General features: G+C 41.7%; 2 protein-coding genes across 4 annotated transcripts in view; one reads left to right on the top strand and one right to left on the bottom strand.

The window, feature by feature from the left end:
* Window positions 1-1,646: 1,646 nt before the first annotated feature.
* Window positions 1,647-13,774, bottom strand: LOC310862196 (5-aminolevulinate synthase, erythroid-specific, mitochondrial-like). Of its 3 annotated transcripts, XM_083769959.1 has the most exons (11): window positions 13,626-13,702; window positions 12,389-12,539; window positions 11,080-11,443; window positions 10,617-10,715; window positions 10,054-10,276; window positions 9,420-9,604; window positions 7,137-7,316; window positions 6,764-6,928; window positions 3,936-4,204; window positions 3,320-3,482; window positions 1,647-2,555 (listed from the first exon to the last, which is right to left on the bottom strand). In XM_083769959.1, the coding sequence occupies exons 3-11, from the start codon at window positions 11,420-11,422 to the stop codon at window positions 2,392-2,394; spliced, it is 1,791 nt and encodes a 596-aa protein (XP_083626085.1). In that variant the 5' UTR covers window positions 11,423-11,443; window positions 12,389-12,539; window positions 13,626-13,702; the 3' UTR covers window positions 1,647-2,391. The 3 variants fall into 3 exon arrangements, with proteins under 3 accessions (XP_083626085.1, XP_083626086.1, XP_083626084.1); XM_083769958.1 differs by lacking the exon at window positions 12,389-12,539 and having other exon boundaries at window positions 1,648-2,555; window positions 13,626-13,774; XM_083769960.1 differs by lacking the exons at window positions 10,617-10,715; window positions 12,389-12,539 and having other exon boundaries at window positions 13,626-13,774.
* Window positions 13,775-15,935: 2,161 nt separating this feature from the next.
* Window positions 15,936-26,242, top strand: part of LOC310861551 (N-terminal EF-hand calcium-binding protein 1-like) — a 28,230-nt gene continuing 17,923 nt past the window's right edge. Inside the window, exons 1-2 of the mRNA XM_083769040.1 lie at window positions 15,936-16,279; window positions 22,086-22,110. Coding sequence (XP_083625166.1) covers window positions 16,154-16,279; window positions 22,086-22,110 — 151 coding nt within the window. The 5' untranslated portion in view covers window positions 15,936-16,153. The remainder of the gene's footprint in view (window positions 16,280-22,085; window positions 22,111-26,242) is intronic.

Raw genomic sequence — 26,242 nt, 5'->3', positions numbered from 1 at the left:
TGTTTGGTCAGGATCCCAGGGAGGCGGTGGCCCAGGCCAGGGTGGGGGTGGTGGACTCCTGGCAGCAGAACTATGGCGGGGCGGCCAACAGGCTCAGCAAACTGGCTGAGAAAGACCCTTCCAATTTGGACTTCCTGCTGAACCTGATCCCTCTCAGTCACAGGAAGCGAGTGGCACAGGTACAGTAAAAGTAGGGTGGATCCATGGTACAGTAGTATCACTATATTGGACAACTAATTGAAATGGTAATAACCGGGCTGCTAATGTTTTTCATGCTAATGTCCTTGAGTCATTACAGACGGCAAAATGATTGCAGTACTACACTGTTTGTCTTTGTGAGTCATTTGATTTTCTTTTACTTTTAACTGGAAGTCTCTCTGACACCTGATGAACATAGTTACCGGTAATGAAGCTGAGATTCAGCACAGAGAGAGTAGCGAGAGTAGCACAGACCTCACTAATATTTGTTACACCACAAGTACTTTTAACCAAGTGGTTGCATCCATAATTGAATCGTTATTATGCAATACATATCTAACAGTATGTATTGTGTTGTATGTGTAATCATAGGCAGCAGCTCAAGAAGCCAGCACTGTGTCATCGAGTGGTCATTGGGATCAGGCCGTCAGCCTCCTGACCGTGGCAGTACAAGCCATGGGCAACCACAGACTCCAGTACCTCCGTCAACGCGCTGCCTGCTTCGCCCAGCTGGGCTTACACGAACGTGCCATCGCCGACCTGGACCGAGTTATTCAGAACCACGGCGGCTCTGACTCCGGCTGCTCGGACGACCCCCAGGTCTGGGCCGAGGACCTGTGTCGGCGAGGCCGCAGTCTGGTCTTGTGTTCCAGAGAGGGCCCGGCTCTGGAGGACTTCACCAAGGCCCTGGAGCTGCACCGAGGCCAGGCCATCCAGTGTGTGGAGGCTGGTATAGGACGGCTGCGGCTGGCTGAATGCTTCCTACGAGGGGCCCTGCAGCAGTATGGAGAGCAGCAGCTCAGCAGAGCATGGGCGCTGGTCGAGAGTGGCTTGGCGGTGGACAGCGACAACGCAGAGCTGCGCAGGCTCAGGTCAAAGGTCAAACGTGAAGTCGCCAGCCCCTGCAATGTGAACTAGGTGGTGGATATATCCAAAAGTCCCAAAAGAAAGATCTCCAGCCTTGCCTAATGTACAGTAACCATATCAGTGCCTATAAAGATTCACTCTGTTGATGAGGAGCTGATGGAGAGATCTACCCAAAGTCGGGACATATTTTAAGGGGTGTTTTTTTTAAGATACTTTTTGTGGATGTCTTTCTTTATTGAACAGAACAATAAAGAATGACAGAGGAGAGCAATGACATTACATACAGCAAATATATGTTGTGCCCAATATATATTTTTGTTGAGATAATATTGAATTTGTATTTTTCACATATAATAACAAAATAGCAAAAGAGGAACAGTGGTTAAACCTATGATGGACCTGATCTATGCCTTTGATCTATGTCACTTAATATTATGTCTTCCAAGTTCAAATAATAACAGTATTGTCTATCACAGATCTGTTGCATATAAATATCACAAGTAGTGTTCTGATCGATAGAGATTATTTAATTTATGTACTAAACTACTAAACTAATTTTGCTGCAATAATTCATTCTCCATTCAAAGTTCAGTTAGTATCTTTTTTTATTGAGCTTGAATTAAAAATTTACAAAAATAATATATGTAATACAACATGATGGATGGTCCAGTTGTATCACAGGACAATAAATAGCATGATTTAATTAAATAGAAACTATCATCCTTATACAACAGAAATAAAAAGTGCCCGTGTGCAGGTTTAATGCCATTAAAATGGAGGAACACTTTTGACAAAAACAACCATATTTAATTAATATAATTTACGGTATATAACAAACACAAAACGATTTGGCAACTACTCAAAGACATACAATATCTGAAGATAATAACTGGAATAAAAAATGCATACAATCTGGGATAGCCGAAACATAATAGAAACACACTAATGCTTTTTTCATGCATATTTGTCAACAGTGACATCCAGTGTAATATTTTATTTATTAACCCATTCAAACCGGGAAAGCATATGTCAACTCATTTTACATTTCTGCGTTGGCTATAGCAGATTTACAAGCTCACAGTGCGTCCCTTCGTGCCACGCTGCGAGCTTGCACATCTGCTGTTTTTGAAAAATAAATAAATAAATAAAAATAATAATAAAATAAATAAATGTTGAACTGATTTAGAAGGCATTTGTAGAATCGGCCTCAGGTCTTAATGGTTGTAATTTGACGTGTATGTTGTGTATTAATGTAGTCCCATGCATACACACTTACACAGCAATGTATTGTGACTCCATGTTGTGTTTTAAACTTTTAATGTAGTCTCATGCACACACAGTGATGTATTGTGGCTCCATGTTGCCAAAGTAGGACTTCTCCCATTCACTCATGAGGTCAAAGTGCAGTGGGCGGTCACAGAAGGTGCAGGAAGCCGTGGCCGGGCTGTTGAGGGGGAGACCTGCCTCCTGCCACACCTCCACCAGTTTGTCTGTAAAGAAAAATCCAAAGCAAAAAATTAACTCGAAAATTTACAATTGTGGGGAAATTGTAAATGAACGCCAGTCGTGGTTTCCGGCCCTGGGGGTCCAGGGAATCCGTTGTGTGCAGTTATTCATTATCTATCTATCTATCTATATATGCACCAATAAGTCTCTTGCCTCTGTACGTGTGTGTTAGCCAAATTAGCCAATTGATCATACCTGATCAATATAGAGCTGGAATGTTCTGATATCATAATGCATTTCCAACTTGCATCGTTCCAAGTAGACCAGTGCCCAATGGGCACCACTCTAGTTATTATAATAATAACTAGAAAATACTGTTCCGGAAGAAACAGTGTGCGCTCGAGTAGCTTTCTAAGTAGAGTATGATGATCAGGTATGATGATGATGTATTGACCCACATGACATCAGGCGGATTAATAAATAATACACTTTTTGGTGTTAGTCAATAAATAAAGTTGGGTAATTACTATAGTCTGGCTGCCCTGTTAGGGCAACCACACTAATAATTTGTGATTAAGAACAATAGAATACAATATATCAAAGCTAGATGAACGAGTGGCTAGACAGACCGTACGTGATGACAAATGGAAATGGATGCCATGGGGGCCAATAGCACAGGGAGGGAACAGAGAGGTATATAAATCATTTTCACCTGCCACTGTCCCTCATAGTTTAACTTAATTGGATTCCAACCAGTACAACTCTAATTTAATTTCTATGGAAAAGACAGAGGTCACCGCCCACTCACCCACAAAGTATTCCATCATGGTGGGGTCGTGGTGAGGGGAGGGAGCCAGGCGGAGCAGCTCCTCTCCGCGGGCCACAGTGGGATAATTGATGGCTTGGACGTAGATGTTGTGCCTTTCCAGGAGGATGTCACACACCTTGGAGTTGAGCTCGGCGTTGCCCACCTAGAGAATGGTCATTGAATGGTAACGTTTGGTTATTTAAGATTGCGTTGTTGCTGTTGTTCGCTACCCATTATACATAACCTGAGGTAGTTTTAAGATCAAAGCGACATGTAGCCATGTATGAAGTAGCCATGCGACATATGCAGTGCATACCCTCACACAGTATATCACAAACAGAAATGGTAATGTGATAATGGGAGTGTGGTAAAATATGTCTGATACTACTGAAATGTGATATTATATAAACATGGTTTTGCTCTTTAAATCTTTGCACTGGTTTTGACAAGAGAAATTACTCTGAACCTATATAAAATACCGTACGATAAAGTTATGGTGCTATAGTACCTCTTTGGGACGGTAACTTGTGGTGCTCCTATGAACAGCGTTGTGTGTATAGGTGTGTTTGTAGCACAGATTTTATTGGCTGATGTATGATGATAGAGTATATCGTACCCGTATAGGTATGATGTGACTGGGACAGTTGACCACAGGCAGTCCCTTGTCCATTAACAGCTGTCTCATGTGTTTGACGTTCCTCTGGTGGGACCGGCGCAGCCCCTGGCCCTCTGGGCTCCTGAGGACCCTGACTGACTCCAGAGCCCCGGCTAGGACCATGGGAGGCAGAGAGGTGGTGAAGATGAAGCCGGCCGCGTAGGAACGAACCGTGTCCACCAGGGCGGCGCTGCTGGCAACGTACCCTCCCACACAGCCAAAAGCTTTGCCTGGAGGAGCAGTACGAAAATGAGGTAATTCATTTTTATTAGGCCACCTTGTGTACAGCAAACCCGCATGATGGCTGCAATCCAATATTAATGGATCCTTTGCACTTCACAGTGCAATTGACTACTTGAAGCCATGCACGGTGCAGAGCAGTGGTTCTCAACCTGTGGGACATGAATTATTTTTTTCACCGTGAAGTGACAATTTAAGGACTTTTAAGACCTTTTTAATTCCCCCAAAAAAGAAAAGGAAAGAAAAAAGACCACTACTGCATCAAAAGTAATCAACAAACTATACTAGGCCTTATGAAAATTGGTCTAACATTGCCCAAATTGTCAAATAATATAAGAAATAGGCAAAAATGTTGAAAATAACATCGCAAAGTGTTGTGAGCTTGTATAACAGCAATTCTTCCCACAATATTTATCTGTGGAGTCAAACTAAATATAATGCCTCAACTCACAGTTCACATAATGATTATTTTTGGGAAGTGGGGTCATGGCCTGAAAAGGTTGAGAACCACTGGTGTCGAGGCTCTCTATGTTTTATCACTATAGCCAGAGTGGGAGTAGAGCAGGGCATGCAGCTGATAACTGCCGTGTTTCCTCTGATAACAGCTAGCTGCTTTCATACCGTCGGTTAGCTGACATGGCAGCGTCATTGGTAAGAGTTAATACGGCCCCAATGTTGGCCACACGACAGCGTCAGTTAGTGTCATTTGGCCGATCCTACAAATGACTTCTAAAACATTAGTTCTCAAATTTATTTGTGAAGGACCCCCCCCCCCCCCCAAAAGGATATTGCATTTGGCCCCACCATCTGAAAATGATTTGTGCCACTAGGCAACCCAGAATAGAAGATTTGTGTTGTCATTCAAAATTCAAAACACTTTAAAAAATGCAAATGTCACTTCGTGCCGCTCTGTGAGCTTGTAGATTTGCTATTTTTTTAATAGCCAACACTAGGAGAAAACCTTCGCACACCTAGCAATCAGGCGTATGCACAGGTGCGTAGGCCAGTGGACATCAATGAATGAGTATTGTCTTATTTAATGAAGCAACGTTTCGGTCCCTCCGGGGCCCGAGGAAGCTTCATTAAATAAGACAATACTCTTGTGCCGGGCAGATACACAGTGTGCGGGTGTACCTTATTGCTTTCATTAATAGCCAACACTAAAATCTAAAATGACACATTTTAATGGGTTAAATTAAGACTAAAGAGGAGAGCAGAACTTGGCTTGAGTTAATCTATGACCACCGTTTGCCCTGCCCTGCCTACACCTACAGTATATGCACGTTTGCTAATAATTATGAAAATACCAGGCTAATAGCAAGGGATTTCCATGGAATGTTTCTTTTTTTTTTTTTTTTACTGTTTTGTTTATTCAAGACAAGATTCAGGGTATACAGTAAATCAAATGACAGTATATATGACACACCCATATGAAACATATCAAAGATAACAAAATGTTGTGAGTCCATACACAAAATATTGTGGTAGCATAAAATAAAAATAAGAAAATAAAATAAAAAGTTGCATAGTCCTATGCTAACATGGAAGCAACACTGATACAAACCACATAACCTGAATCAAGTTTTGAAACAAAAACAAGACAAACGTACAAGACAAGACAAGACAAGACAAGACAAGACAAGACAACATGGCATGGTCATTGGTCACCCTTCCAAAACATAATGGACGTGGCAGTGCATCCACACATGGCTCCTAATAATAAATATACTGAACAACCCAGCTGCGTCGGGAATCTACAGTAGCATGCTCAGACCCAGGATTAAACTCATTCAATCTGGAATTGCTTGGAACTGCAAGTCATTTACTAGTGCAAGCCCCATGTGTCCTCAAATTTGGATACCGAGCCTCTCAGGGTACATCTAATTTTTTCTAATTTAATAAAGTGGAGTACATCTCTAATCCAGTGAAGATGGGTTGGGGGAGCAGAGGACTTCCATTTCATCAGAATTAGACGCCTAGCTAAGAGAGTGGTAAAGGCCACCAAGTGAGCTTGGTATTTTGACAGGAATAGATCAGGGGGAGAAATTCCAAAAATAGCTGTCATTACATTTGGTTCAAATGGTACCCCAACACTACTTGACATAGTGTCAAAGATCTTAGTCCAATACCTACGTAAAGAAGGGCATGACCAAAACATATGTATATACGTGGCGGGGGCCGAACGACACCTATCACACAGGGGATCAATATCACCATATATTTTGGATAACATAACTTTAGTGAAAGGGATTTCCATGGAATGTTGACCAAATATCAGTTCTATTTATTTTCAGCACATAATCAAATTCCAATGCCACAACTCTGGTGCAATATTGGTATAATTGGGAATCACTGTCTGGGAATAGGTAAGTCATTGGGGTTATCACATGGGCACGGCCATTGAAATAGGCCTGTGACATCTCTCCAGAATTCTCAATAGGGAATTCTGGGATCACAGAACCCCCTTCCTGTCAAACGACCTCTCAACGTTGATCAGAGTTGAGATAAAACAACAAGTTTTATGCTGCTGGTCCTTACAAATCACTCACCTAAAGTCCCCGAGACGATGTCGATCTTGTGCATGATGCCGTCCCTCTCGCCCACTCCAGCACCTTGTGCGCCGTATAGCCCCACAGCATGCACTTCATCCACGAACGTCAGGGCGCCGTGTCGGTGAGCCACATCGCACAGCTCCTCTAAAGGGCATATGCCACCTGGAAGCCCCAGCAAGTGACAGGAGTAATATTAGAATGTAAACGGTATTCCAATGTGTGCATGTTGCACCCCATCAGAGTTTTGAATTTAAATTGGTTGCGCTACCTAGCTAGTGGAATACTGCCATAGTGCTAGTGCAAAATATTCTTTCAAGGACTTTGGCACTATATTTTTAACAAACACCTCCAGGTTCATTATAATACTCACCATCCATGGAGTGTACGGTCTCGAATGCCACTATTTTGGGAGTCTTGGGGTCAGAGCGTCTCAGCAGCTCCTCCAGGTGACTGCTGTCATTGTGGCGAAAGATGAAACGCTTGGCTCCACTGTTCCTGATGCCCTGGATCATCGAAGCATGGTTCCCTGCATCAGAGTAGATCTCACACCCTGTATGTCACAGTAAGCAATAAGCATAGCAGGTCAATAGAGCAGGTATCATCCCCACAAACACAATCTCACAGATATTCCCTCATGAATCTAAAAATCACACCCGTGTGAAGTGAGTGGTGCAACTCCGTGTGTGGGTCCCCAGGGGGGCCCCGGAACTTCCAGACCCACAGGAACGAGCCCAGGGCGCTGGCCCGGTTCCGGCGGGCCGCCCGCGTCCGAAACAGTTGAGAAACAGAGTTACTGTGTGGGGGTCCCCAGGGGTTCCCTTAACGGATCCTAATATTATTTTTCCCCTTTTTTTCTGATATAAATTATGCTTATATTATAACTAACCTAACCAAGTACATAATAAAAACAAATTAATTAATTCAATTATTGAAAATGCACTTTACAATTATGAGGTGGCACTATTTATTTATTTATTCTTTTTTTTTTTGCGGCTTACGCCTTTTATTGATTTTTTAAGGGACAGATAGTAGGCTGACAGGAAACGGGAGAGAGATGGGGGGATGACATGCGGTAAAGGCCGTGTCGGGTCCGGGAGTCGAACCCGCGGCACACCGCGACTGGATCACCAGTCCGGTGCCCAGACCGTTACGCTACGGCCTGGGCCAGGTGGCACTATTATTTAAACTTCACCACCACCACCACCAGCTAGCCACCACAACAATATCATTGTTGCAATTTGTACTGTATATTGCAATTTGCTGTATATTAAATACAGTACACATTGCAATAATTATATTGTTGTTGGGCTCTCAACAGTCACGCGATTAATTTAGAGCCAAATCAAAAGCAGTTGAGTTGCTTATAAGTTGTAAAAAATAAGTGCAGACAAATTGATTTGGCGTGATTCATAAAATATCAGACAGAAAGACGTCGAGACATTGGCGTTCTAAATTAACACCATTAACAACAGTTGTACAATACACCTAATGAAAAGCTCTGTAGACATTAGTAGTTTTTATTTTCTAACGTTACTAGCCTGTGGAAAGTGAACCAGCCTTGCATCATCCTCATCCCCCGCCGGCTGTGGTGGAGCTGCGGGGAGTGCGGGCTTTCTGCATGGCTCTCAAACGCGATTTGCCTAGATTATTCTCCTGAGTTGTGGACTTGTGTATAGGCGTATTGATTTTGAGTTGTTTCATCAATGTGGACGTGCAACTGGTACAAGTTGCAACAACCTTTGCAGGGAACTATAGCATAACATTTATTCCACTTTGCGTGCTCAGCCTCAGAGTAATTTCCCTCTCTGTTAACCACACTTTGGAGATCTCTTCGACATCACTCGCTCCGCGGCGGTGAGCGGTCGCTGAATGCACAGAACAGTGGGCGTATCCTCCCCGACCCCACACACTCCTTTAGGTGGGGTGACGTCACCTCAGGCTCTGCTTGCATGCATGCACATTGCACAGACACAGCGGAGCTAAATGACGACTGATGAGAACCGTTTGGGGAACCGTTAATAAAACACTACACACACACACGTGCGACTACACACACACACACGTGCAATACCGCACGCACGCAGCATGGCACGCGCATTGTACACACACGCGCGGACATTGCTGGCCATTGTTGGTTTCACGCATGCGCACACCACTCGTGCTCACGGATACATACATACATACAGGTACACTACACACACAGGTACATGGACATTGCTGGATGTAGGAGTGGTTGCACCACTCAAAAATCCTGACCACAGCCTGCAGAACACGTGAAAGGGCAGCATAGGCAGGGGATTGCTGTGGTATGGGGGGGGGGGGTATGGGTGGCCCTATGGAGGTGCTTTCAGGTAGGATGGGGTCAAACTCACTAAGGGTGTTTTTTTTATGATTTCTTCATGATTGGCTGCCTCTTGGAGTCTAGGCGGCCTCTAAGCCAATGGGAGACTTACACATAAAACCCATAGTTTGAACAGCAACGTCAAGCTGTGAGCTGAGGCAGAGGCTGCGGCACACAAACTGATTATAGATGTTCATAAACGAGAACTTGCTGCACCTGGCAGTTATGACTGAGTCATTCTTGTGTTTTCTAGTTATATTTCTTTTCGCTATGCACTCTGTCTCAGACACAGATATAAAGGTCACCATTTACCTGGGAGCATCTTGGCCAGTGTGAAGAGAGTGGAGTCATTGGCCACAAAGCACGAGGAGAAGACCAGGGCTGCATCTTTCTGGTGGAGCTGGGCCAATTCCTCTTCAAGGGCCACGTGGAAGTTACTGGTGCCTGAGATGTTCCTGGTGCCACCGGCCCCTGCTCCGTGTTTGTCCAGGGCATCTCTGAACGAGTCAAGGCGGAAAAGGTAAAGGTTGAAGGAAATACTACGTTAGTCCCATGACCTTAAGCAGGACGTGTTTAATTGTTGTTATGACACAGCTCACTCACATTACTTATTTAATAAGTAATCATGAAGCCTTACAATAATCCAGTCTTAATCATTCTGAAACTCTTATAAATTAGATTCCATACTTAGATGTTTTAACTTTTCTAACGGTCAAGGTCACCACTGAATAAAGATTTGTCTTATTCAGAAAGTTGCTACTTTTAACAAATAATATCAACATAGAAAGTAACAGTCGTATCAGGCTGCCTATACTGATGACGTAATTCTGTTCTCTCCTATTTGGCCTGATGTAGTACATTTCTCATAGTCTATAGTCAAAAGTTCATTGGCTAGTGGCTACATTCATTGAGACTATTGATCTTTTTTTTAACTGTTATGTTTTACCTTATTCCCTTGATGACCTGTGGGTGCCGACTCATCCCAAGATAATCATTGCTGCACCAGACAGACACCGGTGTGCCCTCCCTCGCAGAGGAAGAGTAATCCTCAGCAAATGGGAAGACCTCTGCACTGCGGTTCACGGTCTTGAAGATACGATATGTGTGGTCGCTCTTCTTCTCAAAGATCTTCTTGTCAAAGAAGTCGTCATAGTCAAAACTGGGGCCCACTGTAGGAGGCAGAAACATGATATTCAAGTTAACAGGGGTATAGGATAGGAGAAGTCAGTTTTTGACGGAGGAGGGTCACCAGTTTAATCCCTACCAGGAGGATTTGGATGCTGAATGAGACTCAAACACAACCGTCAACATGATCTTAACCAGGGCATGTTTATTGTTTAATTGTTCTGACACAGCTCAATGGCGCAGCCAGAGGTTGTATTGACTCAACTACAAGTGTCTATAAGTGAATGTCAAGCAGGGTGTCATTGCTGAAGAGCACATAGTACATGCTTAGCAAATCTTCTGTGAGTAAATTATGTCTGCTGGTTTCGTCAAATAGCAGCTCACCAATGTTGTCTTTGAGTAGGTGGGTCACAGTGTTGGTTGCAGCTAATGAGGATGAGAGGATGGTGCTCTTAATTTCCTTCAACAGAGAGCTCATCAGACCTGTGATTGAGGAGAGAAGACCAATAAAGGCCCTATTTGTGTCATTTTCTCTGTAATGGATACAGTATGTGCTTATAGTAACATTTATTTGGCCATGTCAATGACATTGTTGCCTCCTATTGATCCAGTCGACCAGTTTGACCTGCAAGAGTGCACAGTCAAATCCTTAGTGTTAATTCAACTCAGAGTGTGTACAAATGTAACAAAATGGTTCTTTTAACTCCATGATTTGGTTAAAAAGAATTCCACTCTCTCTGAGTTATATTAACACTGAGGATTTTATTGTGTGTTTGAGCCATAGGTTTTGAGCACTGACTGCAGCAGAATGGAAGTGATAGTATAGGCTACAGAGACGATCGTCTACCTGTGTTGGGCTCCCCTGTCACGTCCTCCTGCACCTCAGGGCTGGCCCGGACCAACCCAATCTGGGAGGAGACAAATGGACATCCCTTTGACACGGACACAGCCACCTGGGCTGCCGACTGGGCAAATTGCCTCCTCTGGTCCACTGCGAGGGGCGGGGCGTTTGGAGGACGGCTGGATGAGACGCCGTTCCGATTCCCCAGGGAAGGGGCGCTGCTGACTGTGATCTGCCGGGCGATGAGGGGGCACCGCTCGGCGAAGGAGAGCAAGGCGGCCCCCGTTTTCCTCAAACCCGGCTTGGGGGCCGACTTCAGGAAGGGGCAGTGGTGTAGAAACGCAGCCATAATGCAACAGCTGTTCCAATTCTGAGTGAGCAAGAAGAGCGGATCAAGTTGCTTTCATGAATCTTTAAATGCTGTGTTGCTGACTGTATTCAGTATATTTACATGAGAAAGAGCACTGCAGTGGTAGGCCTACAGACATTTGGGGATGTACAGTTTGCCTCAAGCATTTTGAAGAAAAAACAATATAGTTCTCGGACAACGCATTTGGCAGCCAACACAGACATTCAAGAAGGAATAATTTGAACACACGAATCCTATGGTGTCCCCACAGGGAAAACATTTGAGGAAAAACAAAGCATTGAGTTTCAACGAGCTTGTAGATTGTGTGTGGAAATATTTGGTGTAGAGTTAAAAAGTAGGGGACAAAGTTGGCCTAGGTGTTCAGCAGTGGTCTTTATCAATCAAAATAATAATCCCATGTTTCTTGTAAAGGTTTGGTACTTAGAACTTTCTGGAAATGCTGGAAGAGCAACAGCACATATATAGTCCATCCATGTTAAGTTTTAATAGGCTACAGAGCAGATGTGTCCTAATGGGCGCGGCAGGTTTCTGTGTCTAATCTTGACACTGCAGGCACATCGCTGTCCACACTCTGCAGGTGCTGAAGTGCGATTCTGACGAATACGTCATTATGCTGTTTAAGCAGCAGCAGCAGCAGCAGCCTTCTTCAGTCTATCAAACAATGCTCTCTATAATGAACACAATGCCGTGAGTCACATTCTTTTGATTAGCAAACCGCAAAAGTTTTTTTTTCCTCCCCTAATTGGCTCACCATTAAAGGTTATAGCTATAAAACTTTTCAGACAATTAAAATGATAGCCTATTGTTGGAAAGCTGTACTATAGCCTATAGGCTCTAAGGAAGCAGCCTAACTCATTAATAAATAGCCATCTGCCAAAACAATAATCAAACGTTTCGTTGCGGTTGACCTGATGAGAACTTTTATGTGAGTAAACATTGACCCACCACAATATCAGACCTGTCTCACAATGCTCTGCGGTCAGCAGATAAGACCATTGTTGTGAGGATCTGTGGTTTATTCTTGTGGTTCGAGGGTTGGTATATCTGCAAGTTGGTATTCATATCAAGATCCTCTTGTTGTCGGAGGCTTTTAACACTGGAATATAGGTCAATCGTGTCTTGTGTTTGTTTGGGTTAATATTTTGAAGATAGGCAGTATAGTCCTCTTCATGAGATTACTGTATAACACTATAACCGTAGTTATAGTATAACCGTAGTTATATTATAACCGTAATCGTTTTGATACATTATATTAAAATGAAATAGCCAGGCAATAGTAGTAGCCTATATTCCACATAATTTCCTAATTAACAGTATAAAAATAAACTACAACAAATGTATTGATAATAATGATTTAATGTTAGAAAGTAACTACCGGTAAGTACATTTTTGTCAAGTACTTTACTCAGGTACAATTTTGAGGTACTTTTTTCTTGCATGTTTCGATACTTCTAATGTAGTTTTAATTTTTACCTTACTATAATTATTTGACTCTTTACAGATGTAGATAATACACCACACACATCAAGGTAAAAAGTATCATGTATTAGGTTAACCTACCCATGCAACACATAAAGTATAGGCTAATTACACACCAGCCCCATCTTTAGCTTAAGTTATGACTACCGCATTACAGTATAGGCTACAATAATATTATTGTGAAATGTCCCATTCTGTATAATGAGGCACTGAGGCAGGTATCCTGCAGGTTCCTGTAGTCTATTTTGTTGCCAATATACATTCGTATTTTTCCTAAAAAATAAACATTGAATGCAGGACTTTTACTATACTGTATATTTGTATATTTGTCTGTCATTAATTGTTTCGATGAATTGAGTACAAAAGGACCTCAATGGAAACAAGCCAAAGGCTTTCTTGGATTTAAATCCTCTACAGACCTTGAATTGAACTGTACTTTTGTGCTCTGCAAAATGCTAATAAAGTATTCAATCAATCAATCAATCAATCAATCAATCAATCAATCAATCAATCAATAAATCAATCAATCAGTCAAACTCACCAGTAGCCTATAGTGTGGTATTGCTACTTTTACTTAAAGTATTTTACTTTCCCCCTTAACTGTAATGAATAGCCAAATAAATAACAAATAACAAAATACATTTGAATAGCTTGAAGACATATAGGTTATAACCAATATGTAAGAAAATTATAGTAAACTCACCTGTTGGCCTGCACTGAGGACCGAACTTTAAAACAGCAACTATGCAGAGTAGCTGTAGAGGCACCAGCCCGTTAGTTAGAAGTTATTGTTGGCTTGCATCATGATGCAATATTCTGTGAAAACTTTCTCAGTCACCGTCACCGCCCTTATCACCCACGTCATGTTGGGGGCTATATAGCTATAGACAACAAGACAAGCCCAGACAGAATTAAGTGTTGGGAAGTTTTATTTATTACAATCATACATTTTTCGTCGTATTATTGCTTTTTTTTGTCTCTACTGCTGAAATCTCTGAATGAATGTCTCATTTTACTGCGTTTTATATAGGCTATTGTCGTTTTGATCCAGACATCTGCTTTCTTTGAAGCTTGTTACACACATGCAACAAATTTGATTCTTCAGAAGATGTCATGTCTTATACTCTATTCTGCTATAAACTATTTCGACTTTTAGCCTATTTAAACAACCAATTGATTGTAGAACAACGTTGGCATAATAGCTATAGTAGCCTATAGGCTATATTTAAAAATCTTGCTTGCATCTCATTTTTTCACAGAGACAAACTAGGATATTAAATTAAAGCAAAGGGATATTTCAGACTTGGGAGCAGCCCAGACAGTTTTTAACTTGGTTGATTCCGTTTTTAGATATTTTATATTAATTTTAGCTGCCTAGCCCCTCATTTGAGGCAGGTGTTTTGTATGTCGCGCGCGTAATTGTAGAACGCAGGGCATTCACTGTGAAGAGTGCGGGCGCAGACACCACAAAACTGTTTGCAATCAAACAGCCAGTCAATATACAGCGCATGATAGACGCACTGACCACGGCAACGACAGACAGGCTGACCACATGTTGCACATGCAGTTAGTAGTGTAGCAAGCAACTCTGACAATAGTAGGCTACAGTATTACTGGCTGCAGACAGCTACCATTTGGATAGATGCACCAAAGTAAAGCCAAGAATATTTCCAGAGCATCTTTAACCATAGCCTAGGCCTAGCCCAAACATTAGCCTATAGGCTAATAGGCCTATAATGCATTTGGATGGCAAAAATGGCAGATCTGCAAGTTCAGTGTCTTGAATAAGATGTGCTGTGAGTTTGCATATCTGCTATTTTCCATCATATACAGTGAAGTTAAACAAGGCTTTAGGATTTATAAATCGTTAGAATCCTCCTCCTTAGGAGCATATCCTTGGATCCCAAGCCGTGCATATCCACAGCTTCCAAAGCCGCGCATATCCAAGGCTTCCCAAGCCGTGCATGCCTATATTCCCATGCACTATAGGCTGAGGAAGAAATGCCACTTGACAGTTTTCAAATCAGCCTCAGAAAACATCAGGTAAAGTGATGACACCCGCCAGAAATCTGCACGGTTTAGCACCTGGTAATTATAAAAGCCTAACTTAATTTGCTCACTTCTCCATCGCAGCTCACTTCCAATATTCTATATTCTTGGCAGTGACAGTGTGCTTCCATCCAATGAGATAATTGGACTGCTTGAATTCTAGTTGACTTCGAGCATGTATTTCTTTGTATTGCCATGTTTTGTTCTTGCTTAAATGTAAATCGCTCTGGATTATGCCTAAATTATAAATCGGGTCCACTGTCTTCTCATTATCGCCTTTTCCTTGATTCTATGTAGAAGCCACATTAAATAAGTTTCCCCAAGCCACAAAGGCATGCTGGGAGCAGCAGTGAATGGGAAGCTGACGGAGCTGAGGCGGTCCCATGAAGTAATAATGATATTATTAAAATGAAATAAAGCTGTTGATAGGCCTACAGCCCCTCCTATATCCATCTTTAATGTCTGTCCACTACACAAACATTTAATTCAGATTGACAATGAATGGAGAATGATACGTTATAGTGTATATAATCGAAAACACCCGTCCTTGATCTGGTGACCATGATATTGTCCTTTTTATTTTTTTAACATATATTATTTTTCAAAATACATTGTAAAATAAAAATATTATAAATAAATGAAAAAAGCAGGCTATAATTGACACCCGCCACGCCCACTATACACACACACACACACACACACACACACACACACACACACACACACACACACACACACACACACACACACACACACACACACACACACACACACACACAGTACACACACACACACACACACACACACACACACACACACACACACACACACACACACACACACACACGAAATGAGTTTTCAGTAGTCGCCAGCAGATGGTGCATAAATAACACAGAATTTTATGAATAGCTCCTCACTCGTGAGAGTCGTGACCACACTCTGACAGTGAGAGGAGAGGAGGAGTCCATCCTTGAGCCGTCAAATCAAATCGCCGCTATTGTTAATGTAAACCGGGAGGGAGACGTCGTGTTTGGCTCATCATCACAAGAGGAGAGAGAGAGCGCAGTAGAGGACACAGAGCCGGTGACTGTTACTTACAAGTAGCCTACTAGAAAAACAATCTTTCTTTCTCAAACGCAGAAATCTAATCAGAAACAATTAACGTGTATCAACTCATCAATCATGCTGGCGTGCACAGAGATGATTACCATGTGTCTCCAGTCTGCCAAGCGCGATCACCTGAGAAAACAGCAGCAGCAGGGGCTCGAGCAGACCAACCTAAATCAAGGAATCTCAATTTTTCAGGATGTAAGTGATGATCCATCGCTTTTCTATGTGTGCCGTTTGGTTTAAGAATGAGGCTACACTACCACTGTAGCGCTGCAATGTACCAGATTGAATGCGTGGTCGGTGTATAGCTCTGTCAAACCACGGAGAAGCTTGCATGTTTCCACTGTTCCACATCTTGCATGGTTGTCGTAGCCCTTATGGGACCTCTCCCTCCGAGGTTCAGGTTGTCAGCTGCAGCCTGACAAACGGTTACGCGTTTCCCGTCAATTCAGTGTCATCATGATGTTTTATGAATGGCGATATGGAGCTCAGCTGATTAACGTCATGCAGCTTAACAGGTAGAATTCACTAAAGCTCTATTCTGTAGAACTGTAGAACTGAACTGATAGTGATAAGAGAGGTGAGAGGACTTGACCATTATGCGTCTTTATGTATTTGCTTAATATATGCAATGACAATGTTTCACAGTTTATAGGTAAGGTGACGTATAGGTCTATGTCTTTCTTAATGGTAATAATCAGGGTCATGACATTGGGAGTGAGCCTTGCTGTTATGTTTTATTGTAGGCCTACTAATAATAACTATTCAGCTATTATTATTATTATTATTATTTGACTGAAGGTCGCAGTTAACTATGGAATTGTGCATTTCCCGTCAAGTGTGTTGGTCGGGTACGTGACGTGTGTTCGTCGGGCACGTGACATCATCAGGGATGGAGCACGTGACATCACGTGACATCATCAGGGATGGAGATACCTGATGTCATCAATATTAAGCCCATATATGGAGATCCATGATGTCATCAATATTAAGCCCATATATGGAGATTGGCCAGCAACTCTACATCTGACCTCAAACCCTTAGATCTCCATATATGGAGCTGACCTGTTCTGACATTCCATATGTTGATCCTTCCCCATTCATCCTTCCTCTTCGATGTCTCCCTTTTAAACTCTAGACGGGCCTGTCCCAAATGTATTAGTGCAGAGCAGCCGTGCCCGGCAGCCGGCGAAAACTACAGTTCTCAACAGGCCCGAAAATTAAGATCTTATACCCTCCATCCATGCCTAAGCACCAGCGCTCACCCAGCAGTCTGCTGTCACCCAGGCGGATATGTTGATCTGACCCCCCATTCCAAAGTGCTAGCGCTCGCCCAGAAGTCTGCTGTCACCCAGGCGGATGTGTGCACGCGACCTCAGGCGTCTTACTGGTTATTATTATTATTATAATGTTAGACTGTTTGGTTTAGCTGCACAGTAATGGGTTGTTTCTCAGCGAAAGGTAGCCTAATTGCTGCTGTTTCTCTGTTGTTTCTGGTATCTACATTAAAAAGCCCCTGTTTGGGCTCTCCAGAGTGTACCGTAGCCTATAGATCGGCTACATTAAGAACTTTCATTAAGCAGATCAGTGTAGGCAGGGGATGTTTGCCTGTATTGCTTCTGATCGGCTGAGGGTGTCCCAGAGCGAAACAATGCAGTATTTTTGCTGAAGTAGCATCAGTGCCCTGCCTTTTTCAGACTTCTCCTAGTGGTAATTAAATCATCTCTCCTAATTGCACAGAGGCAGTATTGGCTGGAAAACTGAATATTATATTGCAGAGAGTGTACATTTGGCTGAAATTGAGGCCATGCTTGCAGGCCAATATGTTGTATTATCTCTCATCTGGCATCCCCTCATAGGACCTATTACAATGGATTATGGATGTCCTTCATTCTCTATAGGGCATAGCAGTGGCGGGCCTTGCGGCCCAGATAGAAAATTCATATTCATATTTCCCATAGAGATGTCCGAAAACATTTATATAAATTGTTTTAAGCCTGGAACCAAGCCATCCAGGCTCCTGCTGAACAGGAAAGGGCACACATCAGTGTTGGTGAGGTGCTGGCCTAAAATTTGAAAAAGGTGGCACACTCATAGCCACGATGCTGTATATTTATTGACAAGAATCCAACGTTTCGACCTAGGAGGTCTTCTTCGGGGAATGATTCCCTGAAGAAGACCTCTCTTGTCTCTCCTTTCATTTCCCCTCACTTTATCACTTTTTTTCTCTCCACTCTCCACAATTTTTACTCCCCCCTCCACCCAGTATAAACTCCAATAATTATAATCACCTCACGATAGTCTTATTTTAGCATAGTCTTCATGAAAAATGTAAGTTCACGCACGCACGCACGCACCCACGCACGCACGCACGCACGCACCCACGCAGACACACAGTAATGATGTGCAAAATGGAAATAGAATTTAAATTGAATTATTATCCCACCCTTGGCACTGCTTGATGGCATCCATGTTGTAACCCCTGATGCACACACACACACGCACACGCACACACACGTACATACCCATGCATTCGGTGACACAACAGTGTTATGGTTTAATAAAGTCAGTTAGACCTCCTGCTTTAGGGGGTAAGCGTTCATTTTTCTTCATAGCCAGGATTTATTGCCCACAACACAATTATTTTCCCCAGGTTTTATGGAGGTTTCCTCTTAGGCCTCGTCTACAGCATGCTTACACCAGCAACTTGTGTATAGAGCCATGAAATTACTTTGACAATAGACCGGTTACCAGGTGCATGATGATGATGTCATCACCTCTCCCATTGCACAAAGAAATCTGCATACCATCACTGTTCCCTTACACGTCCAATGGTGGAAAGTAACTAAGTACATTTACTTAAGTACAAGTTTGAGGTATTTGTACTAATCAAATCAGTTATACTAGTATGTATGGCGAAAGGAGTAGGCCTATTTGAGTATAGCCTATAGGCATCATCAGCTGATAAGTCTGCAGTGCAGTACACAGTATAATGGTCTAGGTAGGAGCATAATCCATGTTTAGCAATTCCACAGAAAACTTCGATAAACCATTGTTGATCCCAAGGGGGAAATTCTGTTTTCAGCAGCGGTACAGCAGTAAAGAAACAGAATGATAAAGAAAAAGGTGATACAGCAACAGGTATATAAAACCATATATTAATGATACAAACAAGAGGTTAGCAGGTATCAATAATGGGATTAGGAGTACTACACACCAGAGAATAGCAGAGTAGACTATTTTGTGTCGTGGAAAGGTCAGATTTTAAGAAAGTACAGTGTGTAAGAAAACAAAGCAAAGAATCTACAGTAATCTACAGTATTTCCTTCGCCATTTAAGATCCTTTGTGCTAGTAGATGGATTCTTCTTTTGTTTTTCACTTCTGTTATTATGAGTGTTATCCACCTGGTATGGATGTTTGTCTGTAGCCTTAAAGTCACAATTGCTGCAACAACTGAACATTTGTGCAAAGATTGTTGCGGACAACCACTTCAGAGACTCTATACATCCACGTATGATAACAGCATCCTAGCAAGGAATATAACCTCTAATACTCATGTTTTGTATTGACAGTATATGATTCTGCCTTCAAGAAGGAGATCTGGTGTTCCTTCATACAATAAGATCAGACTGAAGAGGTCTTTTGTCTATCAGTCGACTGAGGCCTTCTAAAGCCTGACCTAAGTTTTCTGAAAAAACTTCTAATATGTATATAGCAGCATATTCTTTTTGTATTTTTTGAATACTGTACATACTGTACAGAACCCAAAAATGGGTTCCCGGCCTGATGGGGTAAAACACCAAAAGGGGTTCCCGCCCAGAATGGGTTATTTGGCCAGGACTAGACTGAGCTGTGGACATTGCTCTTGCCTTTATGTCTCTATGTATATAATTGTATTTTCTTTTCTGTTTTGTGTCATGTCAAATGTTTGTATATATGTTGCATACAATGCCACTGGGTCGCAAGACAAATTTCAGTGCAAACTGACAAAGTATTATCACTATATCATATCACAGAGTATAAGAAGCAACAAACAGTCTAGCCCCCAATTTTCAGTTTCAAGTTATTCCATTAACTTACTATGCAGTTCTGTTTGTACATTTTCTACATTTGTCACCGTGGGATATCTTTCTTCAGTCAAATTCACTTGAATGAAATTGCAATGTTGTTTAAAAAAGGATGGTAGCATTGTGTGTCTTTGTCTGTGTCACACACACACACACACACACACACACACACACACACACACACACACACACACACACACACACACACACACACACACACACACACACACACACACACACACACACACACTGCCATTCTGAGTGAAATTGATCTGATAATACAGTGAGACAGTCAGTCAGTCAGACAGAGCCATGGGACCAATTGGATGCACTCATGGTGCTTTTAGTGGGAAGTGGCAGTGGGAGTGGATAAGGTGCTGAACTCCACACTTTGCGTCTCAGCTCAGTGAAAATATCTGAAATATATGTCTGAAAAATATCTGGTGTTACCTCACGTGAGTGTGGTAGAGATCAAGATGGCAGAAATTATACCCTCATCATGGAGATACCATAAGTAGGCCTACATTTAGAAATAACTTTCACAACAATTTGTCTCTACACTTCGTCAGTTTTCACATAAACGTCAGGAAACCGTCACTAAGAAGCAGCACCATCATATATATCAGCTGCCTTGACCTAAACGTGCTAAAAAGAAAACACAGAGCTACTACAGAAGCTGGCATTGATTCCAGTCACTACATTTCTCCCTCCAGGCTACTTCCTACAAAACTAAATGTCAGCATTTCCTAAGAAGATGTCCTCTTTCTCTCACTGAAATGATTGCAGAAAGTAAAGCTGCACTTAAATGTCTTCTTGGGTAGAGAATACTGCCAACAACATTTAGGAACAAATAGTCTGTGGGGGCTGCTCTTAACTCCTCCTGTCCCTCCAAAGCTATTAAATCTTTTTTATCTGACACGCCTATTTCATCACACGTCAATTCTTATGTGATGCTCACATGATCCTTTCCTAGTATTTAAATATACGCATCTCTACAAATAAATCAAAATTCAAACTATGGGTACGCGGTCACACCTAACTTCGATTCGGGACTGCCCATAACTCCGACATCCAGTTAGTCTGAACATTCTGCGTGCGGTTAATTTTAGGGTAAGGGTTCTGGTACTTTTCTTCAAGGTCTGAGGTACAAGCCGGTTAGGTTTCATAGTAATGAGGTTACCGTAGGTTTAGGGTTAGGTTTCTGGTTTAAGGACTTCAGGATTCGGACTAATGACACGGCACCCTTTGATTCCCTTTGATTCTGCCTATGTGGCTGTCTTTTTGCAATGGTTTTCAATGGGAACAGAGCATTTTGTTGGCATTGTGCAGCTGTCCGTGTCACATGCGCACACATTGCGTTTGTGTTCTATGTGCCAGGGCACCTCCAGTAAAGAAAAGGTGTTTTTGAAACTGATAAATGCTCGACACATGCTGCTTTTCCCTCTGTCCAATCGGATTAATCAAAGGCGGACCGGACTGCCAACGTCAAGGGGGAAGGCTCTGCAATTTACTCCGTTTTTTAGGCTCCGCTGGCCGCACAAAACAGGCATGTGGGTGTTTTCACCCCTCAACTGCTTCTGACAGACATACTAGGGTTTGGAACATGCATCCAGCAGGCTTCCCTCCCCCATCCCCTCCTATCCACACTTTTCCTGGGCTGTGTGTGCTCCAGTTCCTGTCGATTTGATCCAATGAAAGCCAATGAAACTGGTCAGATGACCAATGATATCCAATGAAATCAACAGGAACTGGAGCACACACAGCCCAGGAAAAGTGTGGATATTTCTCAGAGATTTAGCTCAGGGGTGATTTCACCCAACACCACAAAACAGGCGGCCACGCACAACCTGTGTTTATCAGCCTGCACCAGTGTGCAGGTACGTGTGACCGTGCACTAAAACTAAACCTGACCTTATGTTTTTTTCCTTTCTTTCAGATATTCCGTCGAGCAGATAAAAATGGTGAGTAAATAAAATATGCAACTAATTACATTATATGACAAAATTTCGCTATCCATTAAAATCAAATTGCTATCCATTAAAATCTATTTAATTGTGGTTTGCCGAAATGAGATGCAACTCTGACAGACATATTTTAGATTAAACACCTACTGCCTGATGGAATTTGTGATTTTTGTGAACTGATTCCTGATATAAAAAAACAGATAGAACCAGTTGGTAAAAAAAAAAATCACACCAGTGTGAACCAAGTGGTGCAACTCCCGTCTATTGGTTCTCTGTATCGTTCCAATTTGTATCATTCCAATTTCTTCTCTGTATCGTTCCAATTTCTTCTCTGTATCGTTTGCGTCCAGCAGGTGGCAGCCATGTCACATACTTCTCTCGTTCCAATTTCACGCATGCACACCACTTGTGCTCACACAGGTACACGGACATTGCTGGATGTAGTGGTTGCACCACTTAAAAAAGAACATCCTAATGAAAGTGGATGTACTTTGTACAATGAAACCCTTTGTGTTAGATTTGCTTCACTTTGTGCTGCTAATATCAGGAATTTGCTCTACAAACTTGGGGGAGAGTAGTATTTTTGTTCTTGGGAAATAACGCTGACAAATAGACATTTGTGTTTGCCCTTAATGTTTTATTCATGCAGGCAGTACGGTATAATGGAATGTGAACTGCAATAACGACTATAACACTGGCTGGTTTCCTCTGGAGTACAGCAAACTGGCCTTATGTAAGACCAGTTTTAATGATGCAACATATGCAAATTAGTTGAGGTTTGTTGGATTGAAACCACTTGGTTCGTGGCTTGTCAAAAACCCCTGTGTAGGAGAATGAGAAAATTCACCCTTCATATACTTTCTATACCAGTGGTTCCCAAACATTTTAGCATGTGACCCAAAAGAGAAATTTGACGTTTGCCTGGGACCCAAACTGATTTCTTCAAGAGAATACTGAAAGAAAATCATTGGATTTTGTTTTAAAATCATGACAAAATGTCAATGTCTTTTTGAAAATGTTTTTGAAATAATAATAATTAAAACCAAAATGTAGGAAATTAAGGGACCCATAAAAATGTGCCCACGACCTACAAATGGGTCTTGACCCAATGTTTGGGAACCAGTGTTGAGAGGGGAGCCTTCCTCGTGTACTGCCGACATGAGGATGGCTCTGCTGGGATTTAGTTGGAGGCCAGATGGCGTACAGTATGTGCGGTTTCTGTTGTTCCATAGTGAACATCAGGGCTGTCATGAAGCAATGAAAAGGGCTACATGAGGGCTGCAGGATCGACGTCGTCATCAGTGTATTTTAAGGGCCCCAAGGTCATCTTAAAAACTCTAAGGATGGTTAAAACCATCCACCCATCCACAAAAAAGACATTTCCTTACTATTTAGACAATGGGATTCAGATGCGCCTGCCCTAGGTTGTTCACAAATACGCTATACTGATACAGACCTCACTAGAAAAAGGATATTTATTAGAAAGATTCATGGTGAATATTCCTAAAGCATAGCATGCATATCTCTGGTGCTATCGTGTGCGTTTTTTTTCTTTAAACTCGTTGCACTGGAGCTATACAAGCTATTTCTGGATCAAAGCTAAATCAAAACTTCTCACCCAGCTCATTGAAAGAAACATAATTCTGCTAAAAAACAGGATTTGTTTGTACACCTCCCAAAAATAAAAATGAGAACAGCACAATATCATGTTGAGCATTTTGCCATGATAGGCGTTAATGTGGTTTTAACACATAATGAGGGTTGGCTGATTGCCAGACAGTGCTGTTATAAGGAAGAAAATCAAGAAATCACACATTAATTATAACAATCAGGAATTAATTTTCTTCGCTTTAACAATGGTGAGCATTTTATGGTTATGTAATGATATGGAACATAATGTACAGTGGTCCAGAATAGTGCACAATGCACATGATGATATGGCATGGCATAGTTCATATATAAAATATATTCATAAGCATTTAGGACATTCTTTCTATAGAACCATATAGGTTTATTTGTCATTTTGAAACATTGTAATATGATTTTATGATTATGCTGCCTTCACTACAAAGGTTTGTCATCGGTGCTTATGCTGTCAAAACATTAAGTTAAACATGGGCCTGAGAAAGTGTTATTTTCTCAAAAATAAAACAAATATCATTCAGAATTACAATAGTCACACAGCAACAAGAATTGGAATATGATTAATGCACAAGTGAAGCAGTCATACCATGCTATTCTTATTCTAGCATTATCCTGAAACCAATGCAGTGAGTGTGATGCTTTTTGTCCAGTTTTGAATTTGTAATGCCGTCAGGGGAAATGTGCTCATGGAAAGATGCTGAGTGACTTACAAATCTTTGGAAATGTAATTATGTCTGACGCAGAACAGAACTAAAACAGTTAATCTCCCAAACAACTATGCTGAAGGAATGACTCAACATAATTTTTTATCACACTTTAATTTCCCTACTGGGGTGTACAGTAGCATTGATTGTCTGTCACAGCAAAGCACCTGGATCGATGTGTGTGAAATCCGCAAATCCTGTAATTAGCCGAGAGGTCAATATTGACCATGAAAGTATTAAGAACTGAACACTAGAACACATTTCTCCTGCGTCTGGCATTGTGTTTCATAATGCAGTTTTGGATCATGAGTGGGATATGGCCGACTTGGACGTATTAATGCATGTTTTTCAACAAATGGATTAAGAAATAATCTTCCTTCACAGACTATATTCACATGGTGGGATTGCTGCATGTTGTACACATCAACAACTTATTATGAATTGTCATGCTGACACACAAAACAAAAAATAAGAAAATATAAATGCACAAAAGTAAAAAGTAGTAGTAGTTCATGTATCTCGAAGACTGTCTGACCGACTTTAACCTCAGCACGCACGTCACCTTCTGCTAAATCTGGATCTTCATCGAAAGCGCCATCTCAAAAACTAAGCATCCAGATCTTAGTTAATCCAGAACAAACTACTGTTTATGTTTTCCCTCTTGTTTTCCAAGACCTTGCTTCTTATATTACAAGAACCAACATTATTTTTATTTTTTTTAAGATTTTTTTTTTTTGCGGCTTACGCCTTTTATTGATTTTTTAAGGGACAGACAGTAGGCTGACAGGAAACGGGAGAGAGATGGGGGAAGACATGCAGTAAAGGCCGTGTCGGGCTCGGGAGTCGAACCCGCGGCACACTGCGACTGGATTACCAGTCAGGTGCCCAGACCGTTACGCCACGGCCTGGGCAGAACCAACATTATTAACAAGATTTTCATAAATGTATTATGCTTAAGGCAAACTCCACATGCCCACAAGGCAAATTCCCGAAAATGAATTAATGTTTGCATAAAGGCGAATTTGGGCTATGCTATGGTTTGTATAATGTGTAATTGAGTGTGAAGCTTTAACAAAGAAAGTATGATGAGATAAAAGTAAGTAATGAGACAGAACAGTTTTTTCCCCCAGTATGCATAAAGAAATACTCATCTCATGGCAAGGACGATTGAAGACAGTTGTAAAATAAATAAACTTAACCGATGCAAATTCATGCTCCCTCCTGGAGGATGAAAAGTACTGATTTTAGTCACTGTGTGCCATTTCCTGTAGCCAAGGTTTTTACTTGCATACACTTGTGTTCGGCCAAGGCTTGCTGTACACGTGAGTCATATGTTTGTAGTTGAGTTTCTTGAGTACAAAAGAAAGTGCCCGGTAATACGATTTACCATGATTCCAGACAATGAGAGACTGCTGACTGAATGGGATCTTGGATCTAGGTTAGCTTTAAAAAAAACACATCCTTGCTAACTTTGTAAGAAGGATGTACAAAATGTTAACTGAAACGTCAAAAAGAAAGTAGAACAAAATGGAAGAAATAATATTAGCTCTAACCTCATTTTGTTATTTCATTATGTCATTTACAGCTACAGACATGTAGTATATCACACACTAAGCTGTTTGAAGTCTAAATTTGAAGCCAATCTTGAATCTTCACATGAAATGAAATATTTGATTTCATTGGTGAGGTTTTCTTTCTATGATTATGTCACATCCAGAACAATCTAGTTTGTTGGGTGGCATCATCTGGCATGGGGGAAAAATCAGTCTAAGTAATGATGT

Source organism: Protomyctophum parallelum, assembly GCF_964188405.1.
Source record: "Protomyctophum parallelum genome assembly, chromosome: 7".
Lineage (NCBI taxonomy): Eukaryota > Metazoa > Chordata > Actinopteri > Myctophiformes > Myctophidae > Protomyctophum > Protomyctophum parallelum.
The sequence above is the reverse complement of the archived record's forward strand: the minus strand, read 5'-3'. Positions and strand labels throughout refer to the sequence as shown.